At 47.0% G+C, this 22,886-nt stretch overlaps 1 protein-coding gene across 1 annotated transcript; it reads right to left on the reverse strand.

The window, feature by feature from the left end:
- Positions 1 to 19,280: 19,280 nt before the first annotated feature.
- On the reverse strand, positions 19,281 to 19,755 carry LOC145791983 (uncharacterized). The gene is made up of 2 exons (XM_082872449.1): positions 19,583 to 19,755; positions 19,281 to 19,499 (listed from the first exon to the last, which is right to left on the reverse strand). The coding sequence occupies exons 1-2, from the start codon at positions 19,748 to 19,750 to the stop codon at positions 19,281 to 19,283; spliced, it is 387 nt and encodes a 128-aa protein (XP_082728575.1). The 5' UTR covers positions 19,751 to 19,755.
- Positions 19,756 to 22,886: the final 3,131 nt, after the last annotated feature.

The raw sequence follows: 22,886 nt of genomic DNA on the forward strand, positions 1-22,886 counted from the left end.
AAACCGATTCGAGCCCCGTCTTCTCCCACAAGTCTCTCGTGCCTAGGTGGTCGTGTGTGCCAAGTATTGTGTTAAACCGAAGCCGTTTGGTGATTTTGGGGCGTTAACACCACGAATTCAAGTTTCTTAAGGAAGTAGTTTACCTAAAGTGAAATCCGGCTATAACTCCCAAACCGGGAACCTGATTCGAGCCCCGTCATCTTCTACAAGTCTCTCGTGCCTAGGCGGTCGCGTGTGCTAAGTATCGTGCTAAACCGACGTTGTTTGGTGATTTTGGAGCATTAACGCCTCGGATTCAAGTTTCTTAAGGAAGTAGTTTCCCTAAAGTGACATCCGGCTCTAAGTCCCAAACCGGGAACCCAATTCGAGCCCCGTCCTCTCCCACAAGTCTGTCGTGCCTAGGCGGCCGCGTGTGCCAAGTTTCGTGCTAAACCGACGTCGTTTGGTGATTTTGGAGCATTAACGCCTCGAGTTCAAGTTTCTTAAGGAACTAGTTTGCCTAAAGTGAAATCCGGCTCTAACTCCCAAACCGGGAACCCGATTCGAGCCCCGTCAGCTCCCACAAGTCTCTCGTGCCTAGGCGGTCGCGTGTGCCAAGTTTCGTGCTAAACCAACGTCGTTTGGTGATTTTGGAGCATTATCGCCTCGAATTCAAGTTTCTTAGGGAACTAGTTTGCCTAAAGTGAAATCCGGCACTATCTCCCAAACCGGGAACCCGATTCGAGCCCCGTCTTCTCCCACAAGTCTCTCGTGCCTAGGAGGTCGTGCGTGCCACGTTTCGTGCTAAACCGATGCCGTTTGGTGATTTTGGGACGTTAACACCTCGAATTCAAGTTTCTTAAGGAAGTAGTTTACCTAAACTGAAATCCGGCTCTAACTCCCAAACCGGGAACCCGATTCGCGCCCCGTCTTCCCCCACAAGTCTCTCGTGCCTAGGAGGTCGGGTGTGCCAAGTTTCGTACTAAACTGACGACGTTTGGTGATTTTGGAGCATTCACGCCTCGAATTCAAGTTTCTTAAGGAAGTAGTTTGCCTAAAGTGAAATCCGGCTCTAACTCCCAAACCGGGAACCCGATTCGAGCCCCGTCTTCTCCCACAAGTCTCCCTCGCCCAGGAGGTCTTGTGTGCCAGGTTTCGGGCTAAACCGACGTCGTTTTGGTGATTTTGCGGCGTTAACACATCGAATTCAAGTTTCTTAAGGAAGTAGTTTGCCTAAACTGAAATTCGGCTCTAACTCCCAAACTGGGAACCCGATTCGAACCCCGTCTTCTCCCACCAGTCTCTCGTGCCTAGGTGGTCGCGTGTGCCAAGTTTCGTGCTAAACCGACGTCGTTTGGAGATTTTGGAGCATTAACGCCTCGAATTCAAGTTTCTTAAGGAACTAGTTTGCCTAAAGTGAAATCCGACTCTAACTCCCAAACCGGGAACTCGATTCGAGCGCCGTCTTCTCCCACAAGTCTCTCGTGCCAAGGAGGTCGTCTGTTCCAAGTTTCGTGCTAAACCGACGCCGTTTGGTGATTTTGGGGCGTTAACACCTCGAATTCAAGTTTCTTAAGGAAGTATTTTCCCTAAAGTGAAATCCGGGTCTAACTCCCAAATCGGGAACCCGATTCGTGCCCCGTCTTCTCCCACAAGTCTCTCATGACTAGGAGGTCGTGTGTGCCAAGTTTCGTGCTAAACCGACGTCGTTCGGTGATTTTGGAGCATTAACGCCTCGAATTCAAGTTTTTTAACGAACGTTTTTGCCAAAAGTGAAATCCGGCTCTAACTCCCAAACCGGGAACCCGATTCGAGCCCCGTCTTCTCCCACAAGTCTCTCGTGCCTAGGCAGTCGGGTGTGCCAAGCTTCGTGCAAAACCGACGTCGTTTGGTGATTTTGGAGCATTAAGGCCTCGAATTCAAGTATTTAAGGAACTAGTTTGCCTAAAGTGAAATCCGACTCTAACTGCCAAACCGGGAACCCGATTCCAGCCCCGTCTTCTCCCACAAGTCTCTCGCACCTAGGAGGTCGTCTGTGCGAAGTTTCGTGCTAAACCGACGCCGTTTGGTGATTTTGGAGCGTTAACACCTCGAATTCAAGTTGTTAAGGAACTAGTTTGCCTAAAGTGACATCCGACTCTAACTCCCAAACCGGGAACCCGATTCGAGCCCCGTCTTTTCCCACAAGTCTCTCGTACCAAGGAGGCCGTCTGTGCCAAGTTTCGGGCAAAACCGACGCCGTTTGGCGATTTTGGGGCGTTAACACCTCGAATTCAAGTTTCTTAAGGAACTAGTTTGCCTAAAGTGAAATCCAGCTCTAACTCCCAAACCGGGAACCCAATTCGAGCCCCGTCTTCTCCCACAAGTCTCTCGTGCCTAGGAGGTCATGTGTGCCAAGCTTCGTGCTAAACTGACGCCGTTTGCTGATTTTGGGGCGTTAACACCTCGAATTCAAGTTTCTTATGGAAGTAGTTTGCCTAAAGTGAAATCCGACTCTAACTCCCAAACCGGTAACCCGATTCGAGCCCTGGCTTCTCCCACAAGTCTTTCGTGCCTAGGCGGTCGCGTGTACCAAGTTTCACGCTAAACCGACGTTGTTTGGTGATTTTGGAGCATTAATGCCACGAATTCAAGTTTCTTAAGGAAGTAGTTTGCCTAAAGTGAAATCCGGCTCTAACTCTCAAGCCGGGAACCCGATTCGAGCCCCGTCTTCTCCCACAAGTCTCTCGTGCCTAGGTGGTCGTGTGTGCCAAGTTTTGTGTTAAACCGACGCCGTTTCGTGATTTTGGGGCGTTAACACCTCGAATTCAAGTTTCTTAAGGAAGTAGTTTACCTAAAGTGAAATCCGGCTATAACTCCCAAACCGGGAACCTGATTCGAGCCCCGTCATCTCCTACAAGTCTCTCGTGCCTAGGCGGTCGCGTGTTCCTAGTATCGTGCTAAACCGACGTCGTTTGGTGATTTTGGAGCATTAACGCCTCGAATTCAAGTTTCTTAAGGAACTAGTTTGCCTAAAGTGAAATCCGGCTCTAACTACCAAACCGGGAACCCGATTCCAGCCCCGTCTTCTTCCACAGGTCTCTCGTACCTAGGACGTCGTGTGTGCCAAGTTTCGAGCTAAACCGACGCCGTTTGGTGATTTTGGGGCGTCAACACCCCGATTTCAAGTTTCTTAAGGAACTAGTTTGCCTAAAGTGAAATCCGGCTCTAACACCCAAATCGGGAACCCGATTCGAGCCCAGTCTTCTCCCACAAGTCTCTCGTGCCTAGGAGGTTGTGTGTGCCAAGTTTCGTGCTAAACCGATGCCGTTTGGTGATTTTGGGGCGTTAACACCTCGAATTCATGTTTCTCAGGGAAGTAGTTTGCCTAAAGTGAAATCCAGCTCTAACTCCCAAACCGGGAACCCGATTCGAGCCCCGTCTTCTCCCACAAGTCTCTCGTGCCTAGGCGGTCGCGTGTGCCAAGTTTAGTGCTAAACCGACGTCGTTTGGTGATTTTGGAGCATTAAGGCCTCGAATTCAAGTTGTTAAGGAACTAGTTTGCCTAAAGTGAAATCCGACTCTAACTCCCAAACCGGAAACCTGATTCGAGCCCCGTCTTCTCCCACAAGTCTCTCGTACCTAGGAGGTCGTCTGTGCCAAGTTTCGTGCTAAACCGACGCCGTTTGGTGATTTTGGGGCGTTAACACCTCGAATTCAAGTTGTTAAGGAACTAGTTTGCCTAAAGTGAAATCCGACTCTAACTCCGAAACCGGGAACCCGATTCGAGCCCCGTCTTCTCCCACAAGTCTCTCGTACCTAGAAGGTCGTATGTGCCGAGTTTCGTGCTAAACCGACGCCGTTTGGCGATTTTGGGGTGTTAACACTTCGAATTCAAGTTTCTTAAGGAACTAGTTTGCCTAAAGTGAAATCCAGCTCTAACTCCCAAACCGGGAACCCAATTCGAGCCCCGTCTTCTCCCACAAGTCTCTCGTGCCTAGGAGGTCATGTGTGCCAAGTTTCGTGCTAAACTGACGCCGTTTGGTGATTTTGGAGCATTAACGCCTCGAATTCAAGTTTCTTAAGGAACTAGTTTGCCAAAAGTGATATCTGGCTCTAACTCCCAAACGGGGAACCCGATTCGAGCCCCGTCTTCTCCCACAAGTCTCTCGTGCCTAGGCGGTCGCGTGTGCCAAGTTTCGTGCTAAACCGACGCCGTTTGGAGATTTTGGAGCATTAGGGCCTTGAATTTAAGTTTCTTAAGGAACTAGTTTGCCTAAAGTGAAATCCGACTCTAACTTCCAAACCGGGAACCTGATTCGAGCCCCGTCTTCTCCCACAAGTCTCTCGTGCCTAGGAGGTCGTCTGTGCCAAGTTTCGTGCTAAACCGATGCCGTTTGGTGATTTTGGGGCGTTAACACCTCGAATTCAAGTTTCTTAAGGAAGTAGTTTCCCTAAAGTGAAATCCGGCTCTAACTCCCAAACCGGGAACCCGATTCGAGCCCCGTCATCTCCTACAAGTCTCTCGTGCCTAGGCGGTCGCGTGTGCCAAGTATCGTGCTAAACCGACGTCGTTTGGTGATTTTGGAGCATTAACGCCTCGAATTCAAGTTTCTTAAGGAACTAGTTTGCCTAAAGTGAAATCCGGCTCTAACTCCCAAACCGGGAACCCGATTCCAGCCCCGTCTTCTCCCACAAGTCTCTCGTGCCTAGGCGGTCGCGTGTGCCAAATTTCAAGCTAAACCGACGTCGTTGGGTTATTTTGGAGCATTAAGGCCTCGAATTCAAGTTGTTAAGGAACTAGTTTGCCTAAAGTGAAATCCGACTCTAACTCCCAAACCGGGAACCTGATTCGAGCCCCGTCTTCTCCCACAAGTCTCTCGTACCTAGGAGGTCGTCTGTGCCATGTTTCGTGCTAAACCGAAACCGTTTGGTGATTTTAGGGCATTAACACCTCGAATTCAAGTTGTTAAGGAACTAGTTTGCCTAAAGTGAAATCCGACTCTAACTCCCAAACAGGGAACCCGATTCGAGCCCTGTCTTCTCCCACAAGTCTTTCGTGCCTAGGCGGTCGCGTGTACCAAGTTTCACGCTAAACCGACGTCGTTTGGTGATTTTGGAGCATTAACGCCACGAATTCAAGTTTCTTAAGGAAGTAGTTTGCCTAAAGTGAAATCCGGCTCTAACTCCCAAGCCGGGAACCCGATTCGAGCCCCGTCTTCTCCCACAAGTCTCTCGTGCCTAGGTGGTCGTGTGTGCCAAGTTTTGTGTTAAACCGACGCCGTTTGGTGATTTTGGGGCGTTAACACCACGAATTCAAGTTTCTTAGGGAAGTAGTTTACCTAAAGTGAAATCCGGCTATAACTCCCAAACCGGGAACCTGATTCGAGCACCGTCATCTCCTACAAGTCTCTCGTGCCTAGGCAGTCGCGTGTGCCAAGTGTCGTGCTAAACCGACGTTGTTTGGTGATTTTGGAGCATTAACGCCTCGAATTCAAGTTTCTTAAGGAACTAGTTTGCCTAAAGTGAAATCCGGCTCTAACTCCCAAACCGGGAACCCGATTCCAGCCCCGTCTTCTCCCACAGGTCTCTCGTGCCTAGGAGGTCGTGTGTGCCAAGTTTCGTGCTAAACCGATGCCGTTTGGTGATTTTGGGGCGTCAACACCCCGATTTCAAGTTTCTTAAGGAACTAGTTTGCCTAAAGTGAAATCCGGCTCTAACACCCAAACCGGGAACCTGATTCGAGCCCCGTCTTCTCCCACAAGTCTTTCGTGCCTAGGAGGTCGTGTGTGCCAAGTTTCGTGCTAAACCGATGCCGTTTGGTGATTTTGGGGCATTAACACCTCGAATTCAAGTTTCTCAGGGAAGTAGTTTGCCTAAAGTGAAATCCGGCTCTAACTCCCAAACCAGGAGCCCGATTCGAGCCCCGTCTTCTCCCACAAATCTGTCGTGCCTAGGCGGTCGCGTGTGCCAAGTTTAGTGCAAAACCGACGTCGTTTGGTGATTTTGGAGCATTAAGGCCTCGAATTCAAGTTGTTAAGGAACTAGTTTGCCTAAAGTGAAATCCGACTCTAACTCCCAAACCGGGAACCTGATTCGAGCCCCGTCTTCTCCCACAAGTCTCTCGTACCTAGGAGGTCGTCGGTGCCAAGTTTCGTGCTAAAGCGACGCCGTTTGTTGATTTTGGAACGTTAACACCTCGAATTCAATTTGTTAAGGAACTAGTTTGCCTAAAGTGAAATCCGCCTCTAACTCCCAAACCGGGAACCCGATTCGAGCCCCGTCTTCTCCCACAAGTCTCTCGTACCTGGGAGGTCGTCTGTGCCAAGTTTCGTGCAAAACCGACGCCGTTTGGCGATTTTGGGGCGTTAACACTTCGAATTCAAGTTTCTTAAGGAACTAGATTGCCTAAACTGAAATCCAGCTCTAACTCCCAAACCGGGAACCCAATTCGAGCCCCGTCTTCTCCCACAAGTCTCTCGTGCCTAGGAGGTCATGTGTGCCAAGTTTCGTGCTAAACGGACGCCGTTTGGTGATTTTGGGGCGTTAACACCTCGAATTCAAGTTTCTTATGGAAGTAGTTTGCCTAAAGTGAAATCCGACTCTAACTCCCAAATCGGGAACCCGATTCGAGCCACGTCTTCTCCCACAAGTCTTTCGTGCCTAGGCGGTCGCGTGTACCAAGTTTCATGCTAAACCGACGTCGTTTGGTGATTTTGGAGCATTAACGCCACGAATTCAAGTTTCTTAAGGAACTAGTTTGCCTAAAGTGAAATCCGGCTCTAACTCCCAAGCCGGGAACCAGATTCGAGCCCCGTCTTCTCCGACAAGTCTCTCATGCCTAGGAGGACGTGGGTGCCAAGTTTCGCGCTAAACCGACGCCGTTTGGTGATTTTCGGGCGTTAACACCTCGAATTCAAGTTTCTTAAGGAACTACTTTGCCTAAAGTGAAATCCGGCTCTAACTCCCAAACCGGGAACCCGATTCGAGCCCCATCTTCTCCCACAAGTCTCTCGTGCCTAGGCAGTCGCGTGTGCCACGTTTCATGCTAAACCAACATCGTTTGGTGACTTTGGAGAATTAACGCCTCGAATTCAAGTTTCTTAACGAACTAGTCTGCCTAAAGTGAAATCCGGCTCTAACTCCCAAACCGGGAACCCGATTCGAGCCTCGTCTTCTCCCACAAGTCTCTCGTGTCTACGAGGTCATCTGTGTCAAGTTTCGTGCTAAACCGACGCCGTTTGGTGATTTTTGGGTGTTAACACCTCGAATTCAAGTTTCTTAAGGAACTAGTTTGTCTAAAGTGAAATCCGGCTCTAACTCCCAAACTGGGAACCCGATTCGAGCCCCGTCTTCTCCCACAAGTCTCTCATGCCTAGGCCGTCGCGTGTGCCATGTTTTGTGCTAAACCGACGTAGTTTGGTGATTTTGGAGCATCAACGCCTCAAATTCAAGTTTCTTAAGGAACTAGTTTGCCTAAATTGAAATCTGGCTCTAACTCCAAAGCCGGGAACCCGATTCGAGCCCCATCTTCTCCCACAAGTCTCTCGTGCCTTGGCGGTCGCGTGTGCCAAGTTTCGTGCCAAACCGACGTCGTTTGGTGATTTTGGAGCATTAACACCTCGAATTCAAGTTTCGTAAGGAACTAGTTTGCCTAAAGTGAATTCCAGCTCTAACACCCAAACCGGGAACCCGATTCGAGCCCCGTCTTCTCCCACAAGTCTCTCGTGCCTAGGAGGTCGTGTGTGCCAAGTTTCGTGCTAAACCGAAGCCGTTTGGTGATTTTGGGGCGTTAACACCTCGGATTCAAGTTTCTTAAGGAAGTTGTTTGCCTAAAGTTAAATCCGGCTCTAACTCCCAAACCGGGAACCCGATTCGAGCTACGTCTTCTCCCACAAGTCTCTCGTGCCTAGGAGGTCGTGTGTGCCAAGCTTCGTGCTAAACCGACGCCGTTTGGTGATTTTGGGGCGTTAACACCTCGAATTCAAGTTTCTTAAGGAAGTAGTTTGCCTACAGTGAAATTCGGCTCTAACTCCCAAACCGGGAACCCGATTCGAGCTACGTCTTCTCCCGAAAGTCTCTCGTGCCTAGGAGGTCGTGTGTGCCAACTTTCGTGCAAAACCGACGCCGTTTGGTGATTTTGGGGCGTTAACACCTCGAATTCAAGTTTCTTAAGGAAGTAGTTTCCCTAAAGTTAAATCCGGCTCTAACTCCCAAACCGGGAACCGATTCGAGCCCCGTCTTCTCCCACAAGTCTCTCGTGCCTAGGCAGTCGTGTGTGCCAAGTTTCGTGCTAAACCGACGTCGTTTGGTGATTTTGGAGCATAAACGCCTCGAATTCAAGTTTCTTAAGGAACTAGCTTCCCTAAAGTGAAATCCGGCTCTAACTCCCAAACCGGGAACCCGATTCGAGCCCCGTCTTCTCCCACAAGTCTATCGTGCCAAGGAGGTCGTGTGTGCCACGTTTCGTGCTAAACCGACGCCGTTTGCTGATTTTGGGACGTTAACACCTCGAATTCAAGTTTCTTAAGGAAGTAGTTTACCTAAAGTGAAATCCGGTTGTAACTCCCAAACCGGGAACCCGATTCGCGCCCCGTCTTCCCCCACAAGTCTATCGTGCCTAGGAGGTCGGGTGTGCCAAGTTTCGTGCTATACTGACGCCGTTTGGTGATTTTAGGGCATTAACACCTCGAATTCAAGTTTCTTAAGGAAGTAGATTACCTAAAGTGAAATCCGGCTCTAACTCCCAAACCGGGAACCCGATTCGAGCCCTGTCTTCTCCCACAAGTCCCTCGTGCCTAGGTGGTTGTGTGTGCCAAGTTTTGTGTTAAACCGACGCCGTTTGGTGATTTTGAGGCGTTAACACCTCGAATTCAAGTTTCTTAAGGAAGTAGTTTACCTAAAGTGAAATCCGGCTCTAACTCCCAAACCGGGAACCCGATTCGAGCCCCGTCTTCTCCTACAAGTCTCTCATGCCTAGGCGGTCGCGTGTGCCAAGGTTCGTGCTAAACCGACGTCGTTTGGTGATTTGGGAGCATTAACGCCTCGAATTCAAGTTTCTTAAGGAACTAGTTTGCCTAAACTGAAATCCGGCTCTAACTCCCAAACCGGGAACCCGATTCGAGCCCGTCTTCTCCCACAGGTCTCTCGTGCCTAGGAGGTCGTGTGTGCCAAGTTTCGTGCTAAACCGATGCCGTTTGGTGATTTTGGGGCGTTAACACTCCGATTTGAAGTTTCTTAAGGAACTAGTTTGCCTAAAGTGAAATCCAGCTCTAACTCCCAAACCGGGAACCCGATTCGAGCCCCGTCTTCTCCCATAGGTCTCTCGTGCCTAGGAGATCGGGTGTGCCAAGTTTCGTGCTAAATCGACGTCGTTTGGCGATTTTGGGTCGTTAACACCCCGATTTGAAGTTTCTTAAGGAACTAGTTTGCCTAAAGTGAAATCCGGCTCTAACTCCCAAACCGGGAACCCGATTCGAGCCCCGTCTTCTTCCACAAGCCTCTCGTGCCAAGGAGGTCGTGTGTGCCAAGTTTCGTGCTAAACCGATGCCGTTTGGTGATTTTGGGACGTTAACACCTCAAATTCAAGTTGTTAAGGAACTAGTTTGCCTAAAGTGAAATCCGACTCTAACTCCCAATCCGGGAACCCGATTCGAGCCCCGTCTTCTCCCACAAGTCTCTCGTGCCTAGGAGGTTGTCTGTGCCAAGTTTCGTGCTAAACCGACGCCGTTTGGTGATTTTGGGGCGTTAACACCTCAAATTCAAGTTTCTTAAGGAACTAGTTTGCCTAAAGTGAAATCCGGCTCAAACTCCCAAACCGGGAAACCGATATGAGCCCCGTCTTCTCCCATAAGTCTCTCGTGCCTAGGAGGTTATCTGTGCCAAGTTTCGTGCTAAACCGACGCCGTTTGGTGATTTTGGGGCGTTAACATGTCGAATTCAAGTTTCTTAAGGAACTAGTTTGCCTAAAGTGAAATCCGGCTCTCACTCCCAAACCGGGAACCCGATTCGAGCCCTGTCTTCTCCCACAAGTCTCTCGTGCCTAGGAGGTCGTGTCTGCCAAGTTTTTGGCAAAACTGACACCGTTTGGTGATTTTGGGGCGTTAACACCTCGAATTCAAGTTTCTTAAGGAAGTAGTTTGCCTAAAGTGAAATCTGGCTCTAACTCCCAAACCGGGAACCCGATTCAAGCCCTGTCAACTCCCACAAGTCTCTCATGCCTAGGCGGTCGCGTGTGCCAAGTATCGTGCTAAACCGACGTCGTTTGGTGATTTTGGAGCATTAACGCCTCGAATTCAAGTTTCTTAAGGAACTAGTTTGCCTAAAGTGAAATCCGGCTCTCACTCCCAAACCGGGAACCCGATTCGAGCCCTGTCTTCTCCCACAAGTCTCTCGTGCCTAGGAGGTCGTGTCTGCCAAGTTTCTGGCAAAACTGACGCCGTTTGGTGATTTTGGGGCGTTAACACCTCGAATTCAAGTTTCTTAAGGAAGTAGTTTGCCTAAAGTGAAATCTGGCTCTAACACCCAAACCGGGAACCCGATTCGAGCCCCGTCTACTCCCACAAGTCTCTCGTGCCTAGGCGGTCGCGTGTGCCAAGTTTCGTGCGAAACCGACGTCGTTTGGTGATTTTGGAGCATTAACGCCTCGAATTCAAGTTTCTTAAGGAACTAGTTTCCCTAAAGTGAAATCCGGCTCTAACTCCCAAACCGGGAACCCGATTCGAGCCCCGTCTTCTTCCACAAGTCTCTCGTGCCTAAGAGGTCGTGTGTGCCACGTTTCGTGCTAAACCGACGCCGTTTGGTGATTCTGGGACGTTCACACCTCGAATTCAAGTTTCTTAAGGAAGTAGTTTACCTAAAGTGAAATCTGGCACTAACTCCCAAATCGGGAACCCGATTCGCGCCCCGTTTTCCCCCACAAGTCTCTCATGCCTAGGAGGTCGGGTGTGCCAAGTTTCGTGCTAAACTGACGCTGTTTGGTGATTTTGGGGCATTAACACCTCGAATTCAAGTTTCTTAAGGAAGTAGTTTACCTAAAGTGAAATCCGGCTCTAACTCCCAAACCGGGGACCCGATTCGATCCCCGTCTTCTCCCACAAGTCTCTCGTGCCTAGGAGATCGTGTGTGCCAAGTTTCGTGCTAAACCGAAGCCGTTTGGTGATTTTGGGGCGTTAACACCTTGAATTCAAGTTTCTATAGGAAGTAGTTTGCCTAAAGTGAAATCCGGCTCTAACTCCCAAACCGGGAACCCGATTCGAGCCCCGTCTTCTCCCACAAGTCTCTCGTGCCTAGGCGGTCGCGTGTGCCAATTTTCGTGTGAAACTGATGTCGTTTGGTGATTTTGGAGCATTAAGGCCTCGAATTCAAGTTGTTAAGGAACTAGTTTGCCTAAAGTGAAATCCGACTCTAACTCCCAAATCGGGAACCCGATTCGAGCCCCGTCTTCTCCCACAAGTCTCTCGTGCCTGGGAGGTCGTCTGTGCCATGTTTCGTGCTAAACCGACGCCGTTTGGTGATTTTGGGGCGTTAACACAACAAATTCAAGTTTCTTAAGGAACTAGTTTGCCTAAAGTGAAATCTGGCTCTAACTCCCATACCGGGAACCCGATTCGAGCCACGTCTTCTCCCACAAGTCTCTCGTGCCTAGGAGGTCGTTTGTGCCATGTTTCGTGCAAAATCGACACCGTTTGGTGATTTTGGGGCGTTAACACCTCGAATTCAAGTTTCTTAAGAAACTAGTTTGCCTAAAGTGAAATCCAGCTCCAACTCCCAAACCGGGAACCCAATTCGAGCCCCGTCTTCTCCCACAAGTCTCTCATGCCTAGGAGGTCATGTGTGCCAAGTTTCGTGCTAAACCGATGCCGTTTCGTGATTTTGGGGCGTTAACACCTCGAATTCAAGTTTCTAATGGAAGTAGTTTGCCTAAAGTGAAATCCGACTCTAACTCCCAAACCGGGAACCCGATTCGAGCCTTGTCTTCTCCCACAAGTCTCTCGTGCCTAGGCGGTCGCGTGTACCAAGTTTCATGCTAAACCGACGTCGTTTGGTGATTTTGGAGCATTAACGCCTCGAATTCAAGTTTCTTAAGGAACTAGTTTGCCTAAAGTGAAATCCGGCTTTAACTCCCAAGCCGGGAACCCGATTCGAGCCCCGCCTTCTCCCATAAGTCTCTCGTGCCGAGGAGGTCGTGTGTGCCAAGTTTCGTGCTAAACCGACGCCGTTTGGTGATTTTGGGGCATTAACACCTCGAATTCAAGTTTCTTGAGGAACTAGTTTGCCTAAAGTGAAATCCGGCTCTAACTCCCAAACCGGGAACCCGATTCGAGCCCCATCTTTTCCCACAAGTCTCTCGTGCCTAGGCGGTCGCGTGTGCCACGTTTCGTGCTAAACCAACGGCGTTTGGTGGTTTTGGAGCATTAACGCCTCGAATTCAAGTTTCTTGAGGAACTGGTTTGCCTAAAGTGAAATCCGGCTCTAACTCCCAAATCGGGAACCCGATTCGAGCCTCGTCTTCTCCCACAAGTCTCTCGTGCCTACGAGGACAACTGTGTCAAGTTTCGTGCTAAACCGACGCCGTTTGGTGATTTTGGGGCGTTAACACCTCGAATTCAAGTTTCTCAAGGAACTAGTTTGTCTAAAGTAAAATCCGGCTCTAACTCCCAAACGGGGAACCCGATTCGAGCCCCGTCTTCTCCCACAAGTCTCTCATGCCTAGGCGGTTGCGTATGCCAAGTTTCGCGCTAAACCGACGTCGTGTGGTGATTTTGGAACATTAACGCCTCGAATTCATGTTTCTTAAGGAACTAGTTTGCCTAAAGTGAAATTTGGCTCTAACTCCCAAGCCCGGAACCCGATTCGAGCCCCGTCTTCTCCCACAAGTCTCTCGTGCCTAGGAGGTCGTGTGTGCCAAGTTTCGTGCTAAACCGACGCCGTTTGGTATTTTGGGACCTTGACGCCTCGAATTTAAGTTTCTTAAAGAAGTAGTTTGCCTAAAGTGAAATCCGGCTCTAACTACCAAACCGGGAACCCGATTCGAGCCCCATCTTCTCCCACAAGTCTCTCGTGCCTTGACGGTCACGTGTGCCAAGTTTCGTGCTAAACCGACGTCGTTTGGTGATTTTGGAGCATTAACACCTCGAATTCAAGTTTCCTGAGGAACAAGTTTTGCCAAAAGTGAAATCCGGCTCTAACTCCCAAACTGGGAACCCGATTCGAGCCCCGCCTTCTCCCACAAGTCTCTCATGCCTAGGCGGTGGTGTGTGCCAAGTTTCGTACTAAACCGACGCCGTTTGGTGATTTTGGGGCGTTAACACCTCGAATTCAAGTTTCTTAAGGAAGTAGTTTACCTAAAGTGAAATCCGACTCTAACTCCCAAACCGGGAACGCGATTCGAGCTACGTCTTCTCCCACAAGTCTCTCGTGCCTAGGAGGTCGTGTGTGCCAAGTTTCGTGCTAAACCGACGCCGTTTGGTAATTTTGGGGCGTTAACACCTCGAATTCAAGTTTCTTAAGGAAGTAGTTTACCTAAAGTGACATCCGGCTCAAACTCCCAAACCGGGAACCCGATTCGTGCCCCGTCTTCTCCTACAACTGTCTCGTGCCTAGGTGGTCGCGTGTGCCCAGTTTCGTGCTAAACCGACGTCGTTTGGTGATTTTGGAGCATTAACGCCTCGAATTCAAGTTTCTTAAGGAACTAGTTTGCCTAAAGTGAAATCCGGCTCTAACTCCCGAACCGGGAACCTGATTCGAGTCCCGTCTTCCCCCACAAGTCTCTCGTGCCTACGAGGTCGTGTGTGCCAAGTTTTGTGCTAAACCGACGCCGTTTGGTGATTTTGGGGCATTAACACCTCGAATTCAAGTTTCTTAAGGAACTAGTTTGCCTAAAGTGAAATCCGGCTCTAACTCCCAAACCGGGAACCCGATTCGAGCCCCGTCTTCTCCCACAAGTCTCTCATTCCTAGGAGGTCGTGCTTGCCAAGTTTCGTGCTAAACCGACGCCGTTTGGTGATTTTGGGGCTTTAACACCTCGAATTCAAGTTTCTTAAGGAAGTAGTTTGCCTAAAGTGAAATCCGGCTCTAACTCCCAAACCGGGAACCCGATTCGAGCCACGTCTTCTCCCACAAGTCTCTGGTGCCTAGGCGGCAGCGTGTGCCAAGTTTCGTGCTAAACCGGCGTCGTTTGGTGATTTTGGAGCATTAACGCCTCGAATTCAAGTTTCTTAAGGAACTAGTTTGCCTAAAGTGAAATCCAGTTCTAACTCCCAAACCGGGAACCCGATTCGAGCCCCGTCTTCCCCCACAAGTCTCTCGTGCCTAGGAGGTCGTGTGTGCCAAGTTTCGTGCTAAACCGACACCGTTTCGAGATTTTGGGATGTTAACATCTCGAATTCGAGTTTCTCATGGAACTAGTTTGCCTAAAATGAAATCCGGCTCTAACTCCCAAATCGGGAACCCGATTCGAGCCCCGTCTTCTCCCACAAGTCTCTCGTGCCTAGGAGGTCGTGTGTGCCAAGTTTCGTGCTAAACCGACGCCGTTTGGTATTTTGGGACCTTGACGCCTCGAATTTAAGTTTCTTAAAGAAGTAGTTTGCCTAAAGTGAAATCCGGCTCTAACTACCAAACCGGGAACCCGATTCGAGCCCCATCTTCTCCCACAAGTCTCTCGTGCCTTGACGGTCATGTGTGCCAAGTTTCGTGCTAAACCGACGTCGTTTGGTGATTTTGGAGCATTAACACCTCGAATTCAAGTTTCCTGAGGAACAAGTTTTGCCAAAAGTGAAATCCGGCTCTAACTCCCAAACTGGGAACCCGATTCGAGCCCCGCCTTCTCCCACAAGTCTCTCATGCCTAGGCGGTGGTGTGTGCCAAGTTTCGTACTAAACCGACGCCGTTTGGTGATTTTGGGGCGTTAACACCTCGAATTCAAGTTTCTTAAGGAAGTAGTTTACCTAAAGTGAAATCCGACTCTAACTCCCAAACCGGGAACGCGATTCGAGCTACGTCTTCTCCCACAAGTCTCTCGTGCCTAGGAGGTCGTGTGTGCCAAGTTTCGTGCTAAACCGACGCCGTTTGGTAATTTTGGGGCGTTAACACCTCGAATTCAAGTTTCTTAAGGAAGTAGTTTACCTAAAGTGACATCCGGCTCAAACTCCCAAACCGGGAACCCGATTCGTGCCCCGTCTTCTCCTACAACTGTCTCGTGCCTAGGTGGTCGCGTGTGCCCAGTTTCGTGCTAAACCGACGTCGTTTGGTGATTTTGGAGCATTAACGCCTCGAATTCAAGTTTCTTAAGGAACTAGTTTGCCTAAAGTGAAATCCGGCTCTAACTCCCGAACCGGGAACCTGATTCGAGTCCCGTCTTCCCCCACAAGTCTCTCGTGCCTACGAGGTCGTGTGTGCCAAGTTTTGTGCTAAACCGACGCCGTTTGGTGATTTTGGGGCATTAACACCTCGAATTCAAGTTTCTTAAGGAACTAGTTTGCCTAAAGTGAAATCCGGCTCTAACTCCCAAACCGGGAACCCGATTCGAGCCCCGTCTTCTCCCACAAGTCTCTCATTCCTAGGAGGTCGTGCTTGCCAAGTTTCGTGCTAAACCGACGCCGTTTGGTGATTTTGGGGCTTTAACACCTCGAATTCAAGTTTCTTAAGGAAGTAGTTTGCCTAAAGTGAAATCCGGCTCTAACTCCCAAACCGGGAACCCGATTCGAGCCACGTCTTCTCCCACAAGTCTCTGGTGCCTAGGCGGCAGCGTGTGCCAAGTTTCGTGCTAAACCGGCGTCGTTTGGTGATTTTGGAGCATTAACGCCTCGAATTCAAGTTTCTTAAGGAACTAGTTTGCCTAAAGTGAAATCCAGTTCTAACTCCCAAACCGGGAACCCGATTCGAGCCCCGTCTTCCCCCACAAGTCTCTCGTGCCTAGGAGGTCGTGTGTGCCAAGTTTCGTGCTAAACCGACACCGTTTCGAGATTTTGGGATGTTAACATCTCGAATTCGAGTTTCTCATGGAACTAGTTTGCCTAAAATGAAATCCGGCTCTAACTCCCAAATCGGGAACCCGATTCGAGCCCCGTCTTCTCCCACAAGTCTCTCGTGCCTAGGAGGTCGTGTATGCCAAGTTTCGTCCTAAACCGACACTGTTTGGTGATTTTTGGGCGTTAACACCTCGAATTCAAGTTTCTTAAGGAAGTAGTTTACCTGAAATGAAATCCGGCTCTAACTCCTAAACCGGGAACCCGATTCGAGCCCCGTCGTCTCCTGCAAGTCCCTCGTACCTAGGCTGTCGGGTATACGAAGTTTCGTGCTAAACCGACGTCGTTTGGTGATTTTGGAGCATTAACGCCTTGAATTCAAGTTTCTTAAGGAAATAGTTTGCCTCAAGTGAAATCCGGCTCTAACTCCCAAACCGGGAACCCGATTCGAGCCCCGTCTTCTCCCACAAGTCTCTCGTGCCTAGGAGGTCGTGTGTGCCAAGTTTCGTGCTAAACCGACACCGTTTGGTGATTTTGTGGCGTTAACACCTCGAATTCAAGTTTCTTAAGGAAGTAGTTTCCCTAAAGTGAAATCCGGCTCTAACTCCCAAACCGGGAACCCGATTCGAGCCCCGTCTTCTCCCACATGTCTCTCGTGCCTACGAGGTCGTGTGTGCCAAGTTTCGTGCTAAACCGACTCCGTTTGGTGATTTTGGGGCGTTAACACCTCGAATTTAAGTTTCTTAGGGAAGTAGTTTGCCTAAAGTGAAATCCGGCTCTAACTCCCAAACCGGGAACCCGTTTCGAGCCCCATCTTCTCCCACAAGTCTCTTATGCCTAGGAGGTTGCGTGTGCCAAGTTTCGTGCTAAACCGACGTCGTTTGGTAATTTTGGAGCATTAACGCCTCGAATTCAAGTTTTTTAAGGAACTAGTTTGCCTAAAGTGAAATCCGGCTCTAACTCCCAAACTGGGAACCCAATTCGAGCCCCGTCTTCTCCCACTAGTCTCTCGTGCCTAGGAGGTCGTCTGTGCCAAGTTTCGTGCCCAACCGACGCCGTTTGGTGATTTTGGGGCGTTAACACCTCGAATTCAAGTTTCTTAAGGAACTAGTTTGCCTAAAATGAAATCCAGCTCTAACTCCTAAACCGGGAACCCAATTCGAGCCCCGTCTTCTCCCACAAGTCTCTCGTGCCTAGAAGGTCATGTGTGCCAAGTTTGGTGCTAAACTAACGCCGTTTGGTGATTTTGGGGCTTTAACACCTCGAATTCAAGTTTCTTATGGAAGTAGTTTGCCTAAAGTGAAATCCGACTCTAACTCCCAAACCGGGAACCCGATTCGAGCCCTGTCTTCTCCCACAAGTCTCTCGTGCCTAGGCGGTCGCGTGTGCCAAGTTTCGTGCTAAACCGACGTCGTTTGGTGATTTTGGAGCATTAACGCCTCGAATTCAAGTTTCTTAAGGAACTAGTTTGCCTAAATTGAAATCCGGCTCTAACTCCCAAGCCGGGAACCCGATTCGAGCCCCGTCTTCTCTCATAAGTCTCTCGTGCCAAGGAGGTCGTGTGTGCCAAGTTTCGTGCTAAACCGACGCCGTTTGGTGATTTTGGGGCGTTAACACGTCGAATTCAAGTTTCTTAAGGAACTAGTTTGCCTAAAGTGAAATCCGGCTCTAACTCCCAAACCGGGAACCCGATTCGAGCCCCATCTTCTCCCACAAGTATCTCGTGCCTAGGCGGTCGCGTGTGCCACGTTTCGTGCTAAACCAACGTCGTTTGGTGATTTTGGAGCATTAACCCCTCGAATTCAAGTTTCTTAAGGAACTAGTTTGCCTAAAGTGAAATCCGACTCTAACTCCCAAACCGGGAACCCGATTCGAGCCCCGTCTTCTCCACAAATCTCTCGTGCCTAGGAGGTCCTCTGTGTCAAGTTTTGTGCTAAACCGACGCCGTTTGGTGATTTTGGGGCGTTAACACCTCGAATTCAAGTTTCTTAAGGAACTAGTTTGCCTAAAGTGAAATCCGGATCTAACTCCCAAACTGGGAACCCGATTCGAGCCCTGTCTTCTCCCACAAGTCTCTCATGCCTAGGCGGTCACGTGTGCCATGTTTCGTGCTAAACCGACGTCGTTTGGTGATTTTGGAGCATTAACGCCTCAAATTCAAGTTTCTTAAGGAACTAGTTTTCCTAAAGTGAAATCGGGCTCTAACTCCCAAACCGGGAACCCAATTCGAACCCCGTCTTCTCCTACAAGTCTCTCGTGCCTAGGTTGTCGTGTGTGCCAAGTTTCGTACTAAATCCGGCTCTAATTAGTCCCGTCTTCTCCCACAAGTCTCTTAACTTAGAATGTAAAGAATGCAAAGATACATTTTAGCTTAGAATGCAAAGATACGTTTTATACCTGATCTTCTGGTGGTGGTGTATATGGATTCTCGTCTTCTGCAGATTTCCTAAATGCCCGGTGGCCACTCGATGCATCAGGAACCTATGTTAGTCAATGCATAATGTGTTAATCATATTCAAATTTTATACATAATCTTGAGTGACAATTGAACTATCAAACAATTTCATTTATATGGAACCTGTCTATTGGGATCTACACTCACCCCCTGTGACACAAGGGCCATCATCTCAGCTCTCATCTGCTGTAAATGTATAGAGAACTCTGCTCGTAGCTCCTCCATCAACTCATCCCTTAGCTCTGCACGAACCTGCTGCGTGATCTGATCAATAGTCGATGGCTAGGGTGTTGACTGTGATGGCCCAGTACCATCTTTATACACCGCTCTCCGAGGCACAATTCTCCCGTATGTGCGACAATATCCATGTCCGTCATGACCTATCAACTCATGGAAAATGGCATTCCTAGCCTCCAAAGTCCGACCATCCTCAGGTAGCATAGAGAGTTGACGATTAAACTCATCCTGTATTGAATAAGACATACAAGTACATGCCAAATTAAGATGGTTGACACACAAAAAATAAACTTTAAATACAATCAAAGGTGTTTGGAAACTACCAAGGTCTGGATAACCTCTGGGTCATCTACTCTACGTGTCATAAGCCAAACATTCATCTTATCAGTAGACTCCCCCTTACTGGTCATCTACATTTTTTTAGAAATATGAAAATTAGAATCCAAATAATTTGCAAATATACAATGTTTATTTATATACAAAAATAAAACAATAAAATGTAAACCTCATGCCGTATCTGAGAGAAAGTAGTATGCCCTGTGGTATGAGCTATGCCGTGAGCTCGCCGATTTTTAGCGTTCCTACTTGTAATTTTCTATAACAGGTTCAACAAATGTAAGTATGTAAATATGATTTGTATGTTTATATATCATAAATATAACTTATTTGTATACCTCAGCATCGGAAGTACGCCAATACTCCACAAGTTGTTCCCACTGGCTTGGCACAATGTGCATAGGAACATCATCCTTCAGATTAGGATCAGAACTTCTAGGCTTGAAATACTTAGCCTTAATCTTGTTCTTGTGATCCTTCCATATGCTGTTGTAGTTTTTCATGCAGATTGGCTTGTACTCCTCTAGACATATATTCAAATTGTCCTATAAAACACAATTTCAAAGTTTAAGGCTAAGTATAACACAAATTTGGAAATCGAATTTGTGGAAAAAAAATATACTTTTACCTTCACATCCTTCCAGATAGCATCAACAATATCATCAGGCACATTGTTCCAGTCAAGAAAAGTAAGAGGAACAATGTTACCATTCCGCACAATAATGCCAAGTTGAGTAGTTAACTTAGCCACGTTATCCCCTAGTGGACAGTAATTTTCATCAAATTGTATGTCCATCTTTTTACCAGTACCCCACTCTTTAATGCCCTTGGCACATCCACTACTACGCCTAATCGAGGTTGATGAAGAACTAACATGACCTGCGAGATACAACAACAATAAACAATATGCAATGGTAATAAACAAATGCAAATTTAAATAATATGAATACAAATCATATCAAATAAACTTGAGGTGGGCTGTGAAGAAGTTGAAGGGTCTGCAAAATACAATGAGAATAAACAAGTTATATATAATGAGCATAAATAAATGTATGTGTAAACAATTTTCATACAAATCAAAGCAAATTTATATACCTGCATATGGCTCATAAGCTGATGATGATAGCTGCTGTGGTGCCACTGATGGTGGACGCACCGATGGTAGGCGTGGAGGCTGAGTACATGGTAGCTGCTGTGGTGCCACTGATGGTGGTCGATATGGTGGTACTAATGGCCCCTCAGATGGTGGTGGCACTAATGGCCCCTCCGATGGTGGCCGATGTGATGCCTCCTCTGATGGTGGTGCTACTGATGTCCTGTTATGTAGCACATCAGACATCATGCGCCAGGGATGATCAGGCTTCCTCTTCCTTCCCATAATAATCTGCAAGCAATATAACATTAATTGACATTAGAAACATAGACAATGGTTTGTCATCAACTATAATATGACATTAATTGAACTAATACAATTACAAAGACAAAATAAATTAAGAAATTGATGATTAACTACAACCTTGGCCTTAATTGAATTACTAATGTTGATTAAATATCAGCCTATTTGAACATCAACTGTTTCCCCTTCTGCGGCTTCCCTCACCCAACCAATGATTGAAGTTCACCAACGTGAAATTGAAGACATCTTCTTTCTTTCCGTAAATGTTGTCAATCCAATCACACTTAAACAACACATGTTTCTTTTCATTGGAATATCGAATCTCAACAATATCTATCAATTGTCCATAATAGTACACAGACCCCACACGAGGATTCTTGTCTTTTCGACTAGCGTAACTTATGGTATCTGCCTTCAAAGCTACACCACAATTTTGTGTGACGATCATCCATGGCCTTTACTCGATACCGAAACCCATTCAGTATATACCCGTTGAACCTCCTTGCCAGGTTATGAGGACCATTTTCCAATAGAATAATCTCTTCAGAAAATATGACATCAGTAGTCATTCGCAAAGTTTGGACCTATTTAACACGAAAATGTGAAATTTGAAATGTAGATCGACTTAAGTAACTAGAATCTATAGAGTTAAATACATACATGTTCCTTCAACCAAATGTGAAAAGTTTCAAAATGTTCACGCCGAAGTTGATGATCGTCGACACGAGGCATTTGATTTCCATCTAGAACTGTTGCATATGACACATTTATCAAGATTGGCGTCCTCGTTTCGAAACAATATGCAACTGTTCGGACATGCATCCCACGTCTCATACGTGAAGCCCAAATCTGTTGTGACCTTTTGAGCTTTATAATATGAGTCCGGGAGTTTCACACCCAACGGGAACGCCTCATTCAATAACTCAAGCAACATGTCAACAGACTTGTCTGTCCACTGATTAAGCACTTTAAAATGTAGAAGTCGAACAATGAATGACAAAGATGTGAACTTCTGACAACCCGGATACAATTCACTTTGTGCATCTTGAAGAAGTTTGAAATACCTTGCAGTCTCTGCATTTGGACCAAGCTGGGGTTCAGATGCATGGGGATCAGGCCCCTGTGGTTCATCACCCTCAACACTTGTACCGGCATGTGAATTTCCCATAGCCCCTTGTATCATTCCAATCATATCATCCCCAATGTCTAAATTAGTTAATGTTTTAGTCTCTCGATTGCTATGCAGAGATATGTAAGATTCCCCATGATTAATCCAATGTTTGTATTTTTTTAAAAAACCATTCAAAATCAGATGCTCCCGTACACCCTCTTGTACAAAATAGTATCAATTCTCACACTTCCTACACGGACAATTGATCATCGAACCTTCAACCGTATTGGTGTAGGCAAACACAAGGAATTCATCAATCCCATTAATGTATTCGCTCGACATCCTATTTGGCAAATCAATCCAACTCGTATCCATCATCTGTACACATGCACAAAAATATCTCATCAAAGTAACTCTAAATATAATACCTACGTATTCATGTGCCATGATACCTATCCGTCCAATTTCTCTCAAATAGGTAGGTGGTCTTATCCCAGTTAGTTATTTACCGATTTGATAGGAGAACATCAGTAGGGCAGAACTGCATACCATGTAGTAGCTACAATTTACAAACTATATGCAAATATTAGTTTTAATGCACTTCTATTCAATCCTAAAATACAAGCACAGAACTGCAAGGAACAAGATTGTGCTTCTAACCATTTCATCAAGATGCTATTTTTTATCTAGAAAATCAAAAAGTTGAACTTGAACTTGAACTTGAACAACCATATACTAAACAAAGTATTTCAAGGTTCAGGAGCTACATCACAAATCCAACTCCACATGACAAGTATCAAACACTAGATCCTTACCTAATGACCACAATCAAGTAAACCCAATACTGATCTTCAACAAAAAGTTGAAAATATATAGATATATATTCTGTTAGCATGAATCAAAATAATATGAATAGAAACTGGCATATTACAAGTTGGGAGAAAAAGAAGAATATTTGAATCCAACAGAGGCTCACCCAACCTGTCATAAGATTCCAAGTTTCAAATTCTTTCCCCAGATTTGAAAACTTCAAATTTAAAGAGAAAAACTTTGAATTCTTTATTAGCTGTTAATAGATTTTTCATGTTTTGTTTTTATTTTCTCACTAATTTTCCATAACAATCTATATAACTTTAGCGCAAAGTAAATTACAATTTTTCAGTTAAACCAGATAAATAGACAAACATCACTATAAAATCTACTTATCACCAACAAAATTTATAAATAAAATCTTCTTATCACTAATTTATAATTTTTTGCAATATTACTGATTTACACAATATATAGATTGCCGAATATACATAACTTCATCTCATTAGTACTTAAGTTACCATTACTCTTAGCCCAAAGAAAATAATGTATAACCTCATTTAGGTCTCAACCTATGATTGTTAGCTGTATCAAGTCTTTTTCAAATTTTCATAC

Source organism: Camellia sinensis, chromosome 5 (assembly GCF_055761805.1).
Source record: "Camellia sinensis isolate YWXY chromosome 5, ASM5576180v1, whole genome shotgun sequence".
In the NCBI taxonomy this organism is placed as follows: Eukaryota; Viridiplantae; Streptophyta; class Magnoliopsida; order Ericales; family Theaceae; genus Camellia; species Camellia sinensis.